Below are 18,168 nucleotides of genomic sequence, written 5' to 3' on the forward strand. Positions count from 1 at the left end.
GGTCTGCAGTGACATTGTTGCCCGGAAAATATTTCTGCCTGTCGATGCGTCCCAGAGACTATCAGCGGCCTCATTGCAGGATCTGTACACTCCAGCAAAAAAAAGAACACCAATGTAAGCATCCAGTTATTCCTCATCAATGTCTTTCCACATGTCGTCATGGACTTTTTTTCCTTCAAGGTTTGTCATAGCTATGATGACTCTTTTTAGTGACAATGGCATAAATAGCTCGAAACATGTCTTGATGTCGCTTACTCTTGTCACAGCAAACCTTGTGATTCCAGGGGTCATTTTTATGACATTTGCAGCAGCTGCCCTGCCATGTACATTATGGGGTACTGAGCTCCAAAAGATCTTACCATTTTTGGACTTGAATCTTTCAGTGGGAGGAGCTTCACAACCAGTGACCTCCTCATCAGACTCATCAGATATGTCTGTGTCTTCTGGATGATACTCCACATTGTTTTCCTCCTCAGAAACCTGCTCATCCACATCGCTATGCTGCTCTGTGTCCTCTTCCTCTCATTTTCATCAAAAAGATTATCCAGAACTTGGGTCGCTGAAAATCTTCTTCTCATGTTTGTATGCTGCAAATTGGAGATGTGCACTCTACAAGTCAAATGACCCTTCAAATGAATGAATTGACCTTACATGTCAGGACATGGCCTTCTCTGTTAGTTTTGTTTTTGTGCAGGTGTACTGGAAAACACGGCAAAATGAGAATCCCCTACAGCTCACAAGATTGGGAGAGGAGCTGGCTGTCAGTGGCTGACAGTGCAATTATGAATCCAGTTTTGTTGGCTCTAATTATTGCTTTATAATCTTATTTTTATAACTGGGTCGAAACCGACCCTAACAACACAAATGTAATAATTTCAACCAGAGCATTTTAGAATTTAGTGAAAACCTTTTATTTTGTTTTATTTTGTTGAAATAGAGGTTCCTGACAAAGTCAAATAGCCTTGATGCAATAAACTAATTTATATGGTTCTTTTATGCATGTTAAACTTAAAAACTGGTCGCTGCCGACCCTAACACAAGACGAAGGATATGCTATATCTTTATGGTGATTTACAACGCAGCCAGCGTGTTTACTGTCGTTCACATTCTTTGAAATGACCAAAGTAAAAAGAGTTGTGACTGTTCCGTTTATGGACAGCAGGTGGCGACACGTGGCTTCGAGGCAACCATGTGTTCCACTGTATCTGCAGACTTCTGAGTGAGTGTGAGGTTAGTGGGCAGGATCGCGATCATTTGGGCAGACGGGAAAGAGGAGAAAGTGAGCAGAGCTCCGCCAAGGAGGAAAGAGACGCACAATCCAGCAAGACCGCTGAGGCTCAACTCTGTCGCAGACGCTCACCCAGGTTACACGCTCAGGAACTGTACTTGAAGTCGTAATTTATGCTCTTTTCCAACTACAACTTCTGGTTGGTGGATGTTTAAAGCTGGCCAAGGTGTAAAGCAGAGTCGAAGGAATGTATCCAAGTCGGACCGCGGTGAGCGGGTGTCTCCGGGGATGTCTAGGTTGGATGGTCGTGCTGCTCCTCGGCTTCCTGGACCTCGGCGCGTCCGGTGAGTCGCCAAACTTTTTCAACCACTTAACCGCCTCAACATATGCTCTGGATTTCGCATCCACACGCACGTGTTGAAATGTGTGTCAAAATTCACAGCACAGATTTTTCCTGTGATGCTCCAGTTGTGAGTTCATTACACAAGTCGGAACGGCAATTAAATTAAATCCCCCAACACCGTTCATGCCACTATGCATGTCTTTGTTTGCCTCCCCTATTGGTTTTGCTTGGCCGTGATAATCCCATACGTGTAATTTAAACACTGCCCCTCGCAAAGAAGGCGACCTCCCCTCTCATGTAAATGATCTTAGTTAATGGGGCCCATTGTCAGTGAGCAGCAGCCACACGGGGAAGGGCTTGACTCCCCGGGCCTAAGATGGGAGCCTCTTAGCGGGTCAGCTGGAGAGCTATTGTGCGAGTCCTCAGTCAGGAGGCATCTATCTATCTATCTATCTATCTATCTATCTATCTATCTATCTATCTATCTATCTATCTATCTATCTATCTATCTATCTATCTATCTATCTATCTATCTATCTATCTATCTATCTATCTATCTATCTATCTATCTATCTATCTATCTATCTATCTATCTATCTATCTATCTATCTATCTATCTATCTATCTATCTATCTATCCATACATACATAAAAATCTTATCTTATCTATCCATGTAGCTCTTGTATTAGACACCATACATAATGCTTTAGCCACTGAGTGAGTGTATATTTCACATGGTAATATTTTTATCCACTGGCAATAGCAAAGCTAGTTTTGTTGTTGTTGACCCTTGTCTACATTTCATATTTTCCGTGTATGTTATGAATAAGAGCACAACTTTTTTCCTTTTTTGGGGGGGCAGTATTATGAAAGTCAAGTTTGAGCTGTGGCACAACAAACTAGTGGTTTGTTAATTCAGTGGTTGTGAATAGTGTGAGAACTACAAGTACAAATTGTGTGCCAGTGAATGTGTAGGTTGGTAGTGCAGATAACCTCTTTTTAGTGGCAAAACAAAATGAAAACTTTGAGAAAAGAGGCAAGAACTATGCATAGTGCATGACTCACGGCAAAATAACTGATTTCCCTCAGCCTACCCACATGCTAAAATAACATATTCACGGCCAACCTTCTGTAATCACGGTGAAATAGCTGTTCACGTCAGGCCAAGAATATATCACTCCGGCGATTGACCAATCAGAGCCGTCCATGGCAAAATAACAGCAGGAGAGTTGCCGGTCACAGCAAAAGTCTTTTTTTTTTGCAGTCACATTTTAATTAGCATGTTCATAGAAAAAAGAGCAGCATGACACAGCAGCAATCACAAGGAGATGACTGCAGCATTCTGTCTAGAATAAGTTTGTAGTGTTGAAGTGACTCAGGACACATAACGAGGAAGAAACTAAAAGGCATCATGGCTTTCTTTTAATTGCTGCTGGATCCAGAGAAAGAGGTTAGCTAAGAAGTGGGACACTGAGAGGACTGAGCCACACAATGAAGCTATGGGAAAGAGTAGTTGAAGCTAGACTGAGGGCAGAGGTGAACATTTGTGAGCAGCAGTATGGTTTCATGACAAAAAAAGAGTACCACAGATGCTGTATCTGCTTTGAGGATGTTGATAGCGATGTACAGAGAAGGTCAGAAGGAACTGCATTGTGTCTTTGTAGATCTGGAGAAAGCTTATGACAGGGTGCCCAGAGAGGAACTGTGGTTTTGTATGAGGAAGTCTGGAGTACCAGAGAAGTATGTTCAAGTGGTGCAGGACATGTATGAGGGCTGTAAGACAGTGGTGAGGTGTGCTGTAGGTGTGACGGAGGAGTTCAAAGTGGAGGTGGGCCTACATCAGGGATCAGCTCTGAGACCTTTCTTGTTCGCTATGTTAATGGACAGGATAGACAAACGAGGTTAGACACGAATCTCCATGGACTATGATGTTTGCTGATGACATTGTGATCTGTAGTGAGAGCAGGGAACGGGTGGAAGAGAAGCTAGAGGTGTGGAGGTTTGCCCTGGAATGGAGGGGAATGAAGATCAGCCGTAGCAAGACTGAGTATCTGTGTGTGAATGGGAGCGACTCAAGTGGAAGAGTGAGGTTAGAGGGAGAAGAGACCAAGAAGGTGGAGTATTTAGGGTCAACAGTCCAGAGCAATGGAGAGTGTGGAAAAGAAGTGCTGAAGCGTGTGCAGGCAGGCTGGAACGGGTGGAGAAAAGTGTCAGCTGTGATCTGTGATAGAAGAGTTTCAGCTTTCTCTCAGCTTTCTCCAGAAAAAAAGAAGAGTTTCAGATAAAATAAATGGAAAGGTTTAGAAAGCTGTGGTGAGACCAGCGATGTTGTTTGGTCTGGAGACAGTGCCATTGAGTAAAGGACAGGAGGCAGAGCTTGGAGGTGGCAGAGATGAAGATGCTGAGGTTCTCTTTGGGAGTGACCAGGATGGATAGAATCAGGAATGAGTACATCAGAGGGACAGCACATGTTAGAGGTTTTGGAGAGTCAGAGAGGCCAGACTGAGGTGGTTTGGACATGTCCAGAGGAGATATAGTCAGTATTTTGGTAGAAGGATGATGAGTTTCCAAATGCCAGGCAGGAGGTCTAGAGGAAGACCAAATAGGAGGTTTTTGGATGTATTTAAAGAGGACATGAAGGTAGTTGGTGTGAGATCAGAGGATGCAGAGGACAGGGTTAGATGGAGGCAACTGATTCGCTGTGGCGACTCCTGAAGGGAAAAGCCCAAAGGAAAAGAAGAAGCTGCTGTTGTGCCGCTAAGTAAAAGTCACTGGTATTTTACTTCATGTTATAAATGGAATTTCTTGCACAACCAAATAATCTAACATGGGAACGGAATCAAGGAACTGCTTTAGAATATTATGACAAATTACAACTCAACCACAAGCTAATCAGATTTCAAATGATGCTTTGTAAAAGGCAAAGATACGTTAGATTGGCACCAAATGTATTTATTAATTGTTTTTGTCCATTCATTTTTAAAGGTCCATGCCATCATTACATTTTAATGATAATTGTTCCACCGTTCAACAAAATCCACAGGATTAAAACAATTAGTTAACAACAAACAAACGACATTGAAAACATAACTTCTTTGATGGAGCTTATAAAGTTGCAGTTATTTATCACCAGTTATTCAAGCCATGTGTTTTTAGAAAAAAATGAGTAAGTACAATTTTGTCTCAAGTTTAGTGCATGTTGACTTGTGGTCAAAACAAGACATTCGATGCTGACTTTGGGAAACAAATCAGTACATTAATAAAAATGCTAATGCTGTGTATTTTTTTTTTTAAGTTATAGTCTGGTGAATTGTGTAATCAGAAACGGCATCAGTTAGATATTCCAGCTGGCATCACATATTATAAAGCAAATCTTTCCATCCTGTTGGAAAATGAATGCTGCTCAAAAAATATTGGAATCAGCAACAGAGGTACTTCTTACTCAGTGTTTAAAAAGGAAGCTGGATAATAGTTTTAAAAACATGCTCTCTTCTAACTTTTTTTAAAATTTGCATCATCACCGCTCGCTGCTCTATACAAAGATGGAAACATTTCAAGTGATAGCTTAATATTAAAAATGATTTTCAATCATGCATTTGAAGTCGTAAAAATAAAAAATAATCATCTTAGCTTCTTCTGAAATCTTAATATTGTATCTTGTAGCAGGGAAATCAGATTTCCAAAAAGGTGTACAAATACTCTATAGAAATGTGTCCGGCCGCCGTATGGAAAATGCTCACTCTCCTTCCATCAATCAAGCTGTGCCCTGAAGCTACAAAATAATAATCTGTGACAAGCCTATAAAAATAAATTGACGACAATGTTTTCCGACTATATAAACTGTGTATGTGTTCCTGACGCGGGGCATTCGTCTGCAAAGGTAAAAGGTCCTCTGCAGAGCATAGGCCCCCATGTGAAATGTGTTTAGAATTGCATTTAGCTATTTAATAACACTCAGGAAGCTTATAGATCATGTTGGGCTCAGCTGTCAAGCTGGAGTCTGCAAGCGAGCGCCATGTTGACACTAAAGGCACTTCACATCTGGGGGGGACGAAGAGGGAGAGAGCGGGGGCACTAATGTATTAGGGCTTGTCCTGATCTGTGAGCTGCTCTGTGTCATCTGACGTTTTGACAGACATTGTGGAAGCAATATACAAGCAGGTTAAAAAAAGAGGTGTTGCTCTGGTAGCGGTGTCATTCTCCTTCCACTGATCAGCTGCTTTGATTCTTTTATGCATTAGGGTATATTGTATGTCAGGGGGTTGGCGTCTTAGTGTACTTTTTTTTTCTTCTTCTAATGATTCAATTTTCTCCACCCATCTAATTTTGACAATTCATATATTCTGTACCTCTAAAATGCTATTATTGCTGTAGCAGTAATCATGCTATACTCACAATAACAAAACTTGAGAAATGATCTGTTCATAATTTGGCAGTTTTGGTAATGTCGTATTTCCAACATTAAAACTGTGTTTACTGCCTACTAACAATGATTCCTTTTAGAGATAGACATGTATGGTTTTTTTAAGGCCGATACTGATACCAATTATTAGTAGCGAAGGAGGCCCATAACCGATATTTGGAGCCGATATTCATTTTCATTTCAAGGGGAAAAAAATATTGGTGTAAAAATTTTTAAAACTACAAATTCCAGTTCTTAACCTGAATTTATTGAAAAACCTTTCAGATTTGCAAAATGTTAAAAAAAAATAATAATAATAAAAAAAAAATATTTAATTAGAAAATACACATTTGTTGGAAAATTCTGAAAAGAAGTTCAGGAAGTTCCCAGGTCATCAGCACGTCTCCAAAAACTTAAATGAAAACTTAAGTAAATAGCTCCTGATTCATTTCTCCAGTAAATAAAGTTTTCCAAAATTTTGAAATATCTGAAACGTTACATTATTACTTATCTTTGTTATCCTTTTAAACAATCACAAAAGGTGCAGACTCAAAGCATTCCAAGTGTCAGCAGCATATCTTATAAAGTTAACTGAAAATGTAGCTCCCTGAGGTTAACACGTCATCTGGTGGGCCAGCTATGATTGTCATTGGGCCAATTTTGGCCCGGGTGCCGCTCATTGACAACCACTACTGTATGTCAATCCATTAGCTGTATGACAGTTGTTTTGACAATGTTGTTTTCTCATCTAAATCTCAGGCTGTGTTCGATTTTGCAAGCCTTTCAGCTTGTTGGTGTCATCTTTGCGATCTACAGCCGCAGGCCTACTCTAACTCTACGATTTTTAAAATGCTTTTTATGCTGGTTACTGCATAAAGTTGTTAACTAACATCAGTTCTTGTTATTTACACAAAATGACCATTTTTTAAACCCTTTAACTCCAGTGTGTTTACACATTGTGTAGATTGCGAAACAACCTCAAAAATACTATTTGCATACTATATATTCTTGGTAGGCCTACATCTTTTCACCCCTTATATTACAGTCTTTTTGCAGCCAGCAGATTGAGTTTTTTCTTCGTAAATTAGAATGTAATTCTTCTCCTTGGCCAGCTGAGGGTGTCTCCGCTTCTTAAAATCAAAACTGTGCCATACATTAGTTAATTTTTAGTTCAGTTCTGTACACGCAAGAAGTCACCTGGCTTTGGAAATAAGAATATTAAAGGAAAATCAATATGAGATAACCTAGTAGACAACATTTAAAAACAGCAAAAAAAAGTGCTGACGCTGGCATTAAAATCTTTTTACCCAAATTGTATGATTAAATGCGGTCTATAGCCTAACATGGAATGAAAAACAAACATTGCTTTTAATCTCCAGAATTAGCCAGGTGGCGCCAAAAGGCACAATTTGATGGCACTATTGATATTTAAAGAGCTAAATTTGAAAATTACAAAATCAGACGAAATCACATCGATTGAAAAGTTTTATTACATTAAAATAATTATTCCAACAAATGAAAGAAGGTGCACACAAATGGCCAGAGAGCATCGAGCCCAGAGGGTTCATAGAGTTGCTCAGAAAGCCAAAGGGCAAAAGACTTCCTTGTTACAAGGTTGTTGTCATGTACTTGTACATGGCATGCTGATGTGGAAGAGTGTGGCAAACAATATGTAAGAAGCAGATGACTACGACAGTTTCTCCTAATTGAGGTGAACCGTGTATGTGAATATTAAAACCAAATATTTTGCACACCTTCGCTGCTATTTTCCCTTCATCATGAGGGGCCTGGCTGCTCACTTCTAAAATACACTCAGCCTTTTAGCGGATATTGTATGCTAATGTTTGCTTTAACTCTCTTAAAAAATATGCAGAACATTTCTTCCCGAATGTATCACTTAGCCTGTGTTTAATGTTTCTATCTCCCCTGTGTGATGTGGAATTCACTTATTATGGATTTTCCTTATGATGTGAGATCATAATAAAGGTTACACATCTTTTCCACTAAATTATTGGTTTGAATGCCCTAACAATATGCTTGGTTGGTAGAGGAATTTTGTATGAGACAGATTTAGGGTTTTCTCTTTTTATTGATCTAAGTTATGCCAAGCCAGGACTTTATGTGAATACTAAATTCAACTTCGGGTAACATTGGCAGAAAACTGCTCGGACTCCCGTAAATTGGATTGTGTGGAGCAAGTGTTTTTTTTTTTTTTGTAGTTGTCACCATGTTTAAACAAAGTAGGCCTTTTATCACATCCCTCTGATCTTTACTAGAGACATTTGATAAAGTTTCTACAACTATAAATTGTGGCCAAGCGTGAAAACCTTTTCTGCAATTTACTGTCTACTTAGGAGGTCAGTCTGTTAGAGAGACAAACCTTACATAGCTTAGGCCAAACTCTAAGTTTAAAGTAAAAGTATGCAGTTGTTTGACTCTCAAAATCTTATGACTACAGGGAGTCCTCGTGTTACGAGCGAGTTCCGTTCCTATGCTGGTAACGTAGCCAATATTTCCACCTAAATCGGATTTCACCGCTACAGTCGAAATTTACGTCAAAATACTTTGTACTGTAATTTTAAAAAACACATTTGTGGCAACCAGAAGTTGCCGGAACCAATATTTTGTGTTTCCGCACAGACATTTATTGCTAACGGACGCTGGGTGCGTGTTAAAACCTCTCAGTAGCTAACTTAGCTTTAGCGTGCTGTCTGTATTTCCTCGCTAAGCGCTGAGTGGGAGTGTAAAATGGCGTGATTAAATTACACTGGGAAATGTTAACAAAAAGAAGGTGCTGGGGACAAGGCACAAGCGTCGTAAAGTGGAAAGGTCGTAGGTCGCATACATCGTTGCGGCAACCGAAAGTTGTCGGAACCAGTATTTTGTGTTGCACACGGACATTTATTGCTAAGGGATACTTGGTGCATGTTAAAGCCTCTCAGTAGCTAACTTAGCTTTAGCGTGCTGTCTGTGTGTCATGGCTAAGCGCTGAGCAATGAGTTATAAAATGGTGTGGTTCTTCTTGGAAATGTAAACGAAAAAGAAGGTGCTGGGGAAGAGGCACGGGCGTCATAAAGTGGAAACGGCGTAGGTCGCATACGCCGTAAATCGAGGACTCCCTGTAGTTTATCTGCCGATGCTATGGCAACCTATGTTTCACCCATTTTATTGTTTTTTTGTAGTAGTATACCTGCCAGAACACCTTTTATATTTGCTGTGCACAATTCAATGGATAAGGGCCACCTAATTATGATTCACGTGCCCCCATTAGACCTTTGTTTGTCAATCATCAGCTCAAAGAATGATGGTCATTCTCAAGGTTGTCATCACTTGCGTAGACACCCAATCTTGTTTTTGCCAGTCCATGAGTCTCGTTGCTATTTCTGCCAAATAAGTGAATCGTTACAAATGTGTTCTGTCGAAAATGTATGCATTTGATGGAGAGTTTGGACTTTTGAGGTTGTACGTCTGGTTTGTAGCTCTGCCTCACAGTTGAGCAGTCCCAGGTTCGAATTTCAGGCTCATTCCTTCCTTTGTGGAACTTGTGAGTTCTCTGGGTACTCCATCTTCTGAAAACATCCATGGTTGGTTAATTAAATACTGTAAATAGTCCATTGTTGTGAATGTGAGTGTTAATGGTTGTTTGCTTATGTGGCCTGTAATTGGCTCGCGACCAGTCCACGTTGCACCGGCATGGGTGACTCTTCTTTACCTTCTACATAGTTCTGTTCAACCCTTTTGACACTTCTGCATAATCACGCACCATCTAATGTGCTTTACTGTCTTTTATTGACAAAATACAATGCTGTTGACAAAGTGACACTTTAAGGAATCTAATGGAATAGGCCACACATGCAGGTATTGCATATCAATTACCAGTGTGTGCTTGGCATAGTTTACCATGGAGGCCTGCAGAGGATAGGCTGCCCTAAAGAGCTCCTTGAGGCCGTGCTTCACTGCAGTTTTATCAAATTACACCTTTGTTAGCATTTGCCATTGCTTACTGTGTCTCAGCTTATAAAGGGTGTAGATCCGGCAAGAGTTCAGTTAATAGGGGGTGGTATACAACCAAACTTTTTAAATCCCCTCTACTTGTCAGAGTAAATCTTTTAAAACAGTTTGTATTGCATTAAGGAAACTCAAACTCAAAACTGGGAGGCTGTGTTCCCTCAGCCCTCAATGACATGAACAACACCACGCTCCAGTTTTTATAGGCATCTTTTGCCAAAAATATTTCTGTTAAAAAGTCTATCACCGCTTGGCAGAATTCCATTTTAAATATTTGTCTTTGGAACGATGTTTTTAAGCTTACATACCGATCCGCTTGAATTTGGCCATGTGCACACACTCATTGGTTGGTTATGAAGCCCCAAAACTATCCCTAACCTCTTGGTCCTACTTTGTATCCTATATGTAGTAATCTCAGCATACTTACTTTTTAAAGCTGCTGAATGCAGATAATTCCATTTTGAATCGCAACTCCCACCTTTGGTTGAAAAGTTAAACAGCACACATTATTCTTCACGCACACAATGCGCGCATGACGTCACATCCGCAGACAGAGGGTGGGAAATTCAAACCTTAATCCAATCTGAAAACTCTTGGCCAGGGGCTTGTAGGAGATACCCATTTGTGAACAGCAAAAGTGTTAATCGGCTAAAGATAAGATATTTGAGTCATAAAAATAGTCAAATAAAAAGGCTATTATAAAGATATTTTTGGGCAAATTGTTACAAAGAGCAGCTTTAAGTGTAATGACATCGTCCATGTAGAGCAATTGTATGTGGCATAAGATAGTACAGCAAGAACATTAAAAAAAAAACAATAAATAGAATTAGAATAAATGTTTCTTAAAAAAAAGAGAAAAAGTTTGCCACAAAAACTCTAATTAGTCGATGAGATCAATATCAGTCCCAATTCAATGTATTATTGAAGGATAATTTGACACCTTCTATAGAAGAGATGCTACTTTTGTTGCCAACATTTGCAAACTTTTATTATGCTGAATGACAAAAAAGTTTTCTTCTTCTAATGTTCGTTGCACTTCTGGTTTACTGCCAGCATCATGCCTGGTTGAAATGTGTGTGTACTGTACAGCGAAGAAGAGCTTTCAGAGATACACTGGGAAATTTTTGGAGCACACCTCTAGAAAATGGATCTTTAATTATTTACAAAAATGTAAGGGCTGTGTACTTATTTTTGAGATATTGTACATATATTATGTTAATTTTCAATCCTTGGACAACTACTGTACCACCAAAGCCATTCTGGCCATATTTCAGTGTTAGGAAAAAAATAAATCCATTGCTGGGGCAGCATTACACCAGTTCCGTGAGGGGTCTTTGATTTCTCCAAATCTATTTTAGGATCATAAAACTAACCCATGTTTTGATCGTTGTCCAAAAATGTGGGCAGGAGTCTGCAGATTATGACTGCTCAACACCCAAAATTTTGGCAAACCCTCAAAGTTTCCTTCAGTTTTGCAAGACAGTTATTCTAGACTCACAGAGTCTCTGTTGGCCTTAAAAATCCAGTTGATGGTTGTACCATTCAGCAGCTTCCTTCAATATTTTTGGAAGAATCTATCACCCAACTATACAAAATGTGCATTTAATTATGCAGACATAAATTCAAGGAAAGCTGTGTGGCGACTCTGTCCAGTTTAGTTAACTCGAGGTTTGTCAACTCATTGAGGCACTTTTGTGTTAAAGGCCGTCGTATTTTGTGGTGACAACTGTTGCGTTATGGAAGGAAATGAAATAGCCAAAAAGAGGGAAAATCTGTGATGCACATTATATTGTCGTACCCCTGTGGCTTTTTCCGGTTCAGTCACACATGTAGAACTTTGTATTTAACTTGGGGGAGGAGTTTTGTCAGCTGAATAACTCAGAAGCAGCACATTCTACATAGTGTACTTACTGTAGTTCCCTTGAAATTCTAAATGTCACTCCCTGCTGAATTAATCCCACTTTAAGATGAAAAATCATGCAAAGTGGAGTGTTAAGGGGAAATTTTACTTAAATTACACTCTCTGTTTTTATAGTATATGCAGTAGATCCACTCTGAATGGTTATTTGGCATCCCAGTAGATGTTGATCAAGGTTGACAGTGACTTGGAACCACCCCGAGTTTACGTTTGCTTACTGATGCGGTTGTGACCCACATGCCAACAGGCCTCTTACACCTCACTCTTGCTTTCCTGTCGCACTGTATATCTGACTCGGGGGGAATAACGATCTCAAAGGTATTGGTTTCAACAAGTCAGGAAATGAAACCCTGCAACTCACAGCAGGAGAATGTGATCAGCTGAGGGAAAAAGGAAGACATCCACCGAGTAAGGAAAATCCATCCGCAGTTTTGTAGAAGGGGTAAATGATTGATTTTTTTTGGGGGTGTGTGTATGTATTGTTGCTGCATCTATCTTTGACAGCTCTTGACCTTTACACGTTTATTAGAAGTCAATGATCTTCTCCTCAGAGGGGTGTGAGTAAGAGGCTTAGGCCCGCGTGATCCCACAGGTTGTTTGCTTAACCTCTGCGTGGTTGCCTTAGTGGTGCTAAGCTTTGCCCACAAGAGCTCATTACATTGCAGTGAGACATGGATTTAGGAGCACTTGAGTACCAAGAAATTGTACAGGCTGTAGAAGTATGCAAACACATACAGTATGATACATTCAACTTTGGTTTCCGTGGTAAAACAATTAAATAAATAAATAAATTGTCCCAAAAATTTGCCAGCCCCTCCATTAGTATCTATATGTTTTTTTGCCATTTCCATTGCAACCACAGCACCAAGGATGTGCAAGAGATGATGACATAGATCAATGTTTCTCCAACTTTTTACACAAATTACTACCATTAAAAAATGCTTGACTCTCCAAGTACATAGGCTGCCAGCCAATCGCTGCGCACACATAGACAAAAATAACTTAAATAATGTACATTGACATGTTTAAACACATTTACATTTAAGAAAATATTTAAAGATATTCAAAAGCAAAGGAAAGAAAATGAAGACTGTACAGTGAAAAAAAAATGCTTTTAACTCTTTCACTGCCACTGACGTTTAAAGACGTCAAGTAAAAACCTACGGAGCACTGCCAATGACGTCAAAAGACGTCATCCAATTTTTTTAAATTTTTTTTTTAAACGGGAGTGGGGAAGCCTTCTGCATCTCTGTTGAAAGTTTCAATTAGGTCTGTTGTGCCTAAGGACTATTTTTGGCCCCTAGAGGGCAGCGATGACTGTCTTTTGACAAGATCGGGTGGCGACCGTTTGCGAGGAGTTCACGCCCGAGCCGTTTTATTTCAAAGACAAAAGCATCGACCAAAGCTAAAAGAGCACATTGATGACAACGATGATCATCATCGATGATGATGATGATGATGATGACTCCGTGGATGGAAAGCATTGATGCGGCAGTAGAAAACGTGGGGGGGGGGAAGCTACGTAGATGGCTGAGGAGGAAGTGGTGCCCGTTTGGAAAGCAGCTCTCTACACTTACAAGACGAAAGGGATCGACCAACGCTAAAAGAACACATTGATGACAACGATGATCATCATCGATGATGATAAAGGTGAATCCGAGCTTGACGGCAAAATTGGAACCGCTGATGCGGCGGTTATGACGGCGTCATAAACACGGAGCACAATCGAGCACGTACAGGCGGACGTTCGATCGGACGACGAAGAGTGCCCCGAGTCCAATGCATATTCATCGGAGGAGTGTGTACAGTCTGCTACTTGCTATTTATTCCCCGGAAAAAAAGGAAAGTGTAACGTGTAACGTTTGCACGCGAAACGGACAAAGTGAAAGTAAACTGTTGTGCGAGTCCAGCGGCGTCTCCTTGCACGCAGGAGAGCGTTATAAAAAGAAAAACTGTATTTGAAACATCCACATAATTGTAAGTAGTACCACAGTTGCACACATTTGTAAATAGTTTGCGAAATTGTTTTGTCAAATTGTTACACTGTTGAATGGAAATAAACGTATTTTGCAATCAAAAAACACTTTTTCATTGTTGGTGAAAGCGTTTTACAGAAGTAAAGCACTATTTAGGTGTTTGTGGCATCATTCATGGACAAAAAGAAGTGTACACTTCACTGGAGTGCATGAAATAACATCGTTTCACAAAAAGCCCCTTTTCTCCGTTTTTTGTTTCAAAACAGAGAATTTCGGTGAAAGTAACCATTTTCTATTGTTGATTACTGTAGAACGGAATAAGGTAGAAACAAACTTTTTTTTCTGATGAAAGATGAGAGTCCAATCTTTCATTTGGTAGTATGTGTCTTTCCATAGTCCAAACACAACATTTTCTGTGGACCTTGAAAGATCAGTCAAAATGCTTAAATCGGCTGGCACTGGCGAGAACCCGTTTCTGAAAACGTCTGGCAGTGAAAGTTAAAGACCTTATAGGTATGGGGCGAAAAAGTAAAAAAAAAAAAAAAAAGATTTTTGTGCAGCATAACAGCTAAAAGCTGCTTCACCATGTTTGTTTTGAAACCTGGGCTCCACTAATTGACCTGATTCTGTAGACCTCAGAATCCTACTGGGTATATATTTAATTAGCAATTCCCTAAAGCATCACACAGTTTATGTTGATTATGGCGGTGCCATATGGACAAAAGCGGTATTGTTATGTCTGAAGGAAGACCACATTTCCTATGAGGACAAGCGCATTGTGTAATTTTTTTTAGCTCAAGCAAGCGAGTGAAAGCCGGGCCAATGTTGAACCTTGACTGTCCTTTTATCCGGGTACTTTCCCTTTTCCTTTTTTGTCTCCTCAGACAAAACTTTTCAGTAGTTTTGCACCTTCTACCAGGAAAGCAGTAATCGTGCATACATTCAAATTGACTTCTGTCTTTGTAACAAATGGGGAAAGTGACATACACCATAAAGCATTCAGCACATTTGTATTTTTTGGCAGTGTTTCTACCATCCTCCTCAAAGTTGCTTAGTGCCAGTCAAAATGATACAGACCCCCTCAGGCCATGGCAAAGGTGCCTGTCAATTAATTTTAAATTGATGTTTCATCAGAAGAGTTATGAAAATGTTTTAAGGTTGGAAAGTTCCTTAGTGCTACTTTAATGTATTCAGGTGTAGTCCCTAAATGTGGATTATTTTCACTCCTAATATGACATGCATGTATATGCAAGTGTTTAGTATGCTCAGTGATAACAACGCTGAAAAAAACCCCACAAGAAATGGGAAGGCCACTCTCAGACATTATCCGTCACAAGTCTCAATTCTCATTACGTGGTGGATGCCAGCCAGCATGTTTGCCCTCAATCTGGCCTTGCACATTAAAGCAGATCAAGTGCGATTGCTGGTATGCGTTGCAAATGTGCACTAGGCGAGTCCCAGTGTAGGTGGTCTTGGAAAGCCACCAAGATCACTGGGCTGTTCCGTAATGTGAAAGTAATTAGCCAGCAGTTTTACACACGGCCGATATGTGCGGAATGACAAGGGGCTATGTAGGTCAGCAGTGAGCTTTCGGTATGTGGTGGTGTCATTGCTTTTGTTCTAGTCTGTAGGTGTCTTGCATAATGTCCAGTGGCAGCTACACATGTGTAACACTGTAAGGGGAAAGGAACCACAAAGCTAAGGTATAAGTTACAAATTCTTTGTTGGGGTTAAAGTTGAAATGTTAAATGAGAATGGGTTTAGTTGGAGTTTAAATCCAGATTTATTCAGTTCCCTGCGGGCCTCTTTGAAGTCTTCACCCTCCGTCTCCTTCATCTGACATTCCCCCCTGATAGAGATCTGCCTTGGACTTATGCTGGAATGTATTCAATTGCTGCCACGCACATATGAATAGGTTACATCAAAAGGTGGGTAGTAACGAGCTACATTCACACAGGTAACTTTTTGGACGCAACATACAAAATTACTTTAAAAAAATTGTTAATTTAGGTCAAATCTAGCTAGCTTAGCTCAGCCATGAACATTTTCAACCTTAGTTACCACTGCAACACCAATCTGTGATTTTTTCTTTCTTCACAAGAACCGTTGACATTTCGTTTGAAATGCATGAGAATTAAGCCTACCAAATTAGTGTTCTACGAAAACATGGTTATATTAATTCAATGATTCTGTTCCTCGCTGTAGAATGCACCTACTATGTGTGTAACCAAATAAAATTAATTAAATACTGTTTATAGGATCTTAAATTCACTTTTTATTTTACAAAAAAAAGGATGTTTTGAAGTGATATTGTTGGAGAATACTGAAATTGCATATTCCTTCTTTATATTTGTGTCTATTTGACATGCAAGTACTATTTTAAAAATAAATAAATCAGAAGTAACTCAGCAGTTACTCAGTACTTGAGTACAGTAATTTCTGCACTATAAACCTCTACTTTTTTTCACTTGCATTCAACCCTGTTGCTAATACAAAGGTGTGTCTTATCCATCAGCTCACAAGGGGGCGCACTATAAGGGAAGCGCCAGAGCGTCAGGCAGAGCAAAACAAGTGAGCCCAAATACAGTAGGAGAGACAGAACGAGAGTGAGACAATTTGCACCATCATTATGGAAAAGAAAGTAGCGGGAACCCGGTGCGGTATCATTAAAACACCTGCGGCTGGTGCGGCTTATGTGTGTAACAAACCCGAGTATTCCCCAAATTTAGCTTGCACAGTTTATAGTCAGGTGCGCCCTATAGTCCAGAAATTGCTGTAGTTATTTTCACTGAACACTTCCTCAAGTTATAATTTGGAGAACTAGAATTTCCTTTTACTAGTGATATTCTGACATAAAGTACTCTTACAATTTTTGGCTACTCTACCCACCTCTGAGTTAGATTAGTTTCCTTTGTAAAGTGAGCATTTGTGGGTGGGTTCATATCACATCATGGGGACCATTTTCTGGGTTTTTACTATCATTGTGGAGACCACATTTCCTTGTGGGTACATTTTGGTGGTCCCCAATTAGTCCAGACCTCATTTTGAGGGTCAAGACTTGCTTTTAGAATTTAGGTTATGGTTGGGGCTAGCGTCAGGGTTGTGGGTAAGCAATCATTTGTGATGGTTGGGGTTAGGGTAAGGGGCTAGAAAATGCATTATGTCAATGGGATTACCCCCATAAAGATAGTACCACAAACTATGTGTGTGTGTGTGTGTGTGTGTGTGCGTTTACAGTGTGCGAGTAAGGTGCGTGGCCTCTGTCACATCTGGCAGCCTGTGGTTTCTTTCATGACCTGCTAAATGAGGGGAAAAATACTCCCAGCTGCCCTGAGGAAACCTCACCTGGTGCAGGCTTGATGCAGTTCCTGACCTCATGCACTCGTTTTTCAACTCATTTCCATTGTTCCTCCCAAAATCTGTGCACACATCTTTTAGCCTTTTATAAAAAGTCAGTGACCTTAGCCTCATGAATCAAGATTAGAACCTTAACATCTTTATTTGTCATGACCTTTTTTACACATTCACAAGTATTGCACACAGTGGGATGTCTTCCTTTACTGTATCACAGTAGTAAAGATAGCAAGTAGCGATGGATTTAAAGGGATTACATCACAGAATTTCAAGCCCTTCCACAGTTAACTATAGGCACATAATAATTAAATCTTACCTTTGACACCATGGTGATGTAATTTTTTATGAAATATTAGGTATTTTGCTGGCTATTTTTCTAATGCGGAAGTAAAACGCCCGGTTCAGTAAAACCTCGCCTTGCCCGTGTGGTTGCTGCGCCCCTGTCGTCCGAGCCGGCTGCTGCCAAGGAGCGCTGTGTGGCCACGCAAGACCGGCCAGCCGTTGTCGTACAACCGCGTCTTCTTTATATGTGGAAATTGGATGGATGTTCAATTCTTCAATAAACATTTGGAACAAAACGGCTCCTTGCTGCAAGAAATCGTAATGGAGGAAGAGGGGAGAAGAGGGAAGAAAGAAAGAAAAGGAAAAAAAAAGACGACTCTACGTGGGTTGCAAACTGGAGACCTGCTGCTTACAGGGCGAGCGCGCTTAACACTACACCTTTCGTTCAACAGCGCAAAAAGTTTTACTTCTTGTAGTTGTCAGCCAGAAGCCTTTCTGGGATTTTAAGACGGCCAATTGTCATTGCACTTTGGCATTGCAAATGTGAAGGGTAATTGATTGCTTTAAATTCATTTTGACAGAATGTTTACTGCTAAAGGCTACTTTTGTCACTATCCCAGGGAGGTCTCAGAGAAAGTGGGCGTGCGTTAAGTCCAC

At 40.2% G+C, this 18,168-nt stretch overlaps 1 protein-coding gene across 1 annotated transcript in view; it reads left to right on the forward strand.

The window, feature by feature from the left end:
- Window positions 1–1,229: 1,229 nt before the first annotated feature.
- ror1 (receptor tyrosine kinase-like orphan receptor 1) overlaps window positions 1,230–18,168 on the forward strand; it is a 140,293-nt gene continuing 123,354 nt past the window's right edge. Inside the window, exons 1-2 of the mRNA XM_077584188.1 lie at window positions 1,230–1,364; window positions 1,446–1,572. Coding sequence (XP_077440314.1) covers window positions 1,476–1,572 — 97 coding nt within the window. The 5' untranslated portion in view covers window positions 1,230–1,364; window positions 1,446–1,475. The remainder of the gene's footprint in view (window positions 1,365–1,445; window positions 1,573–18,168) is intronic.

The sequence above is a fragment of the Vanacampus margaritifer genome, chromosome 13 (genome assembly GCF_051991255.1).
Source record: "Vanacampus margaritifer isolate UIUO_Vmar chromosome 13, RoL_Vmar_1.0, whole genome shotgun sequence".
Taxonomy (NCBI): Eukaryota; Metazoa; Chordata; class Actinopteri; order Syngnathiformes; family Syngnathidae; genus Vanacampus; species Vanacampus margaritifer.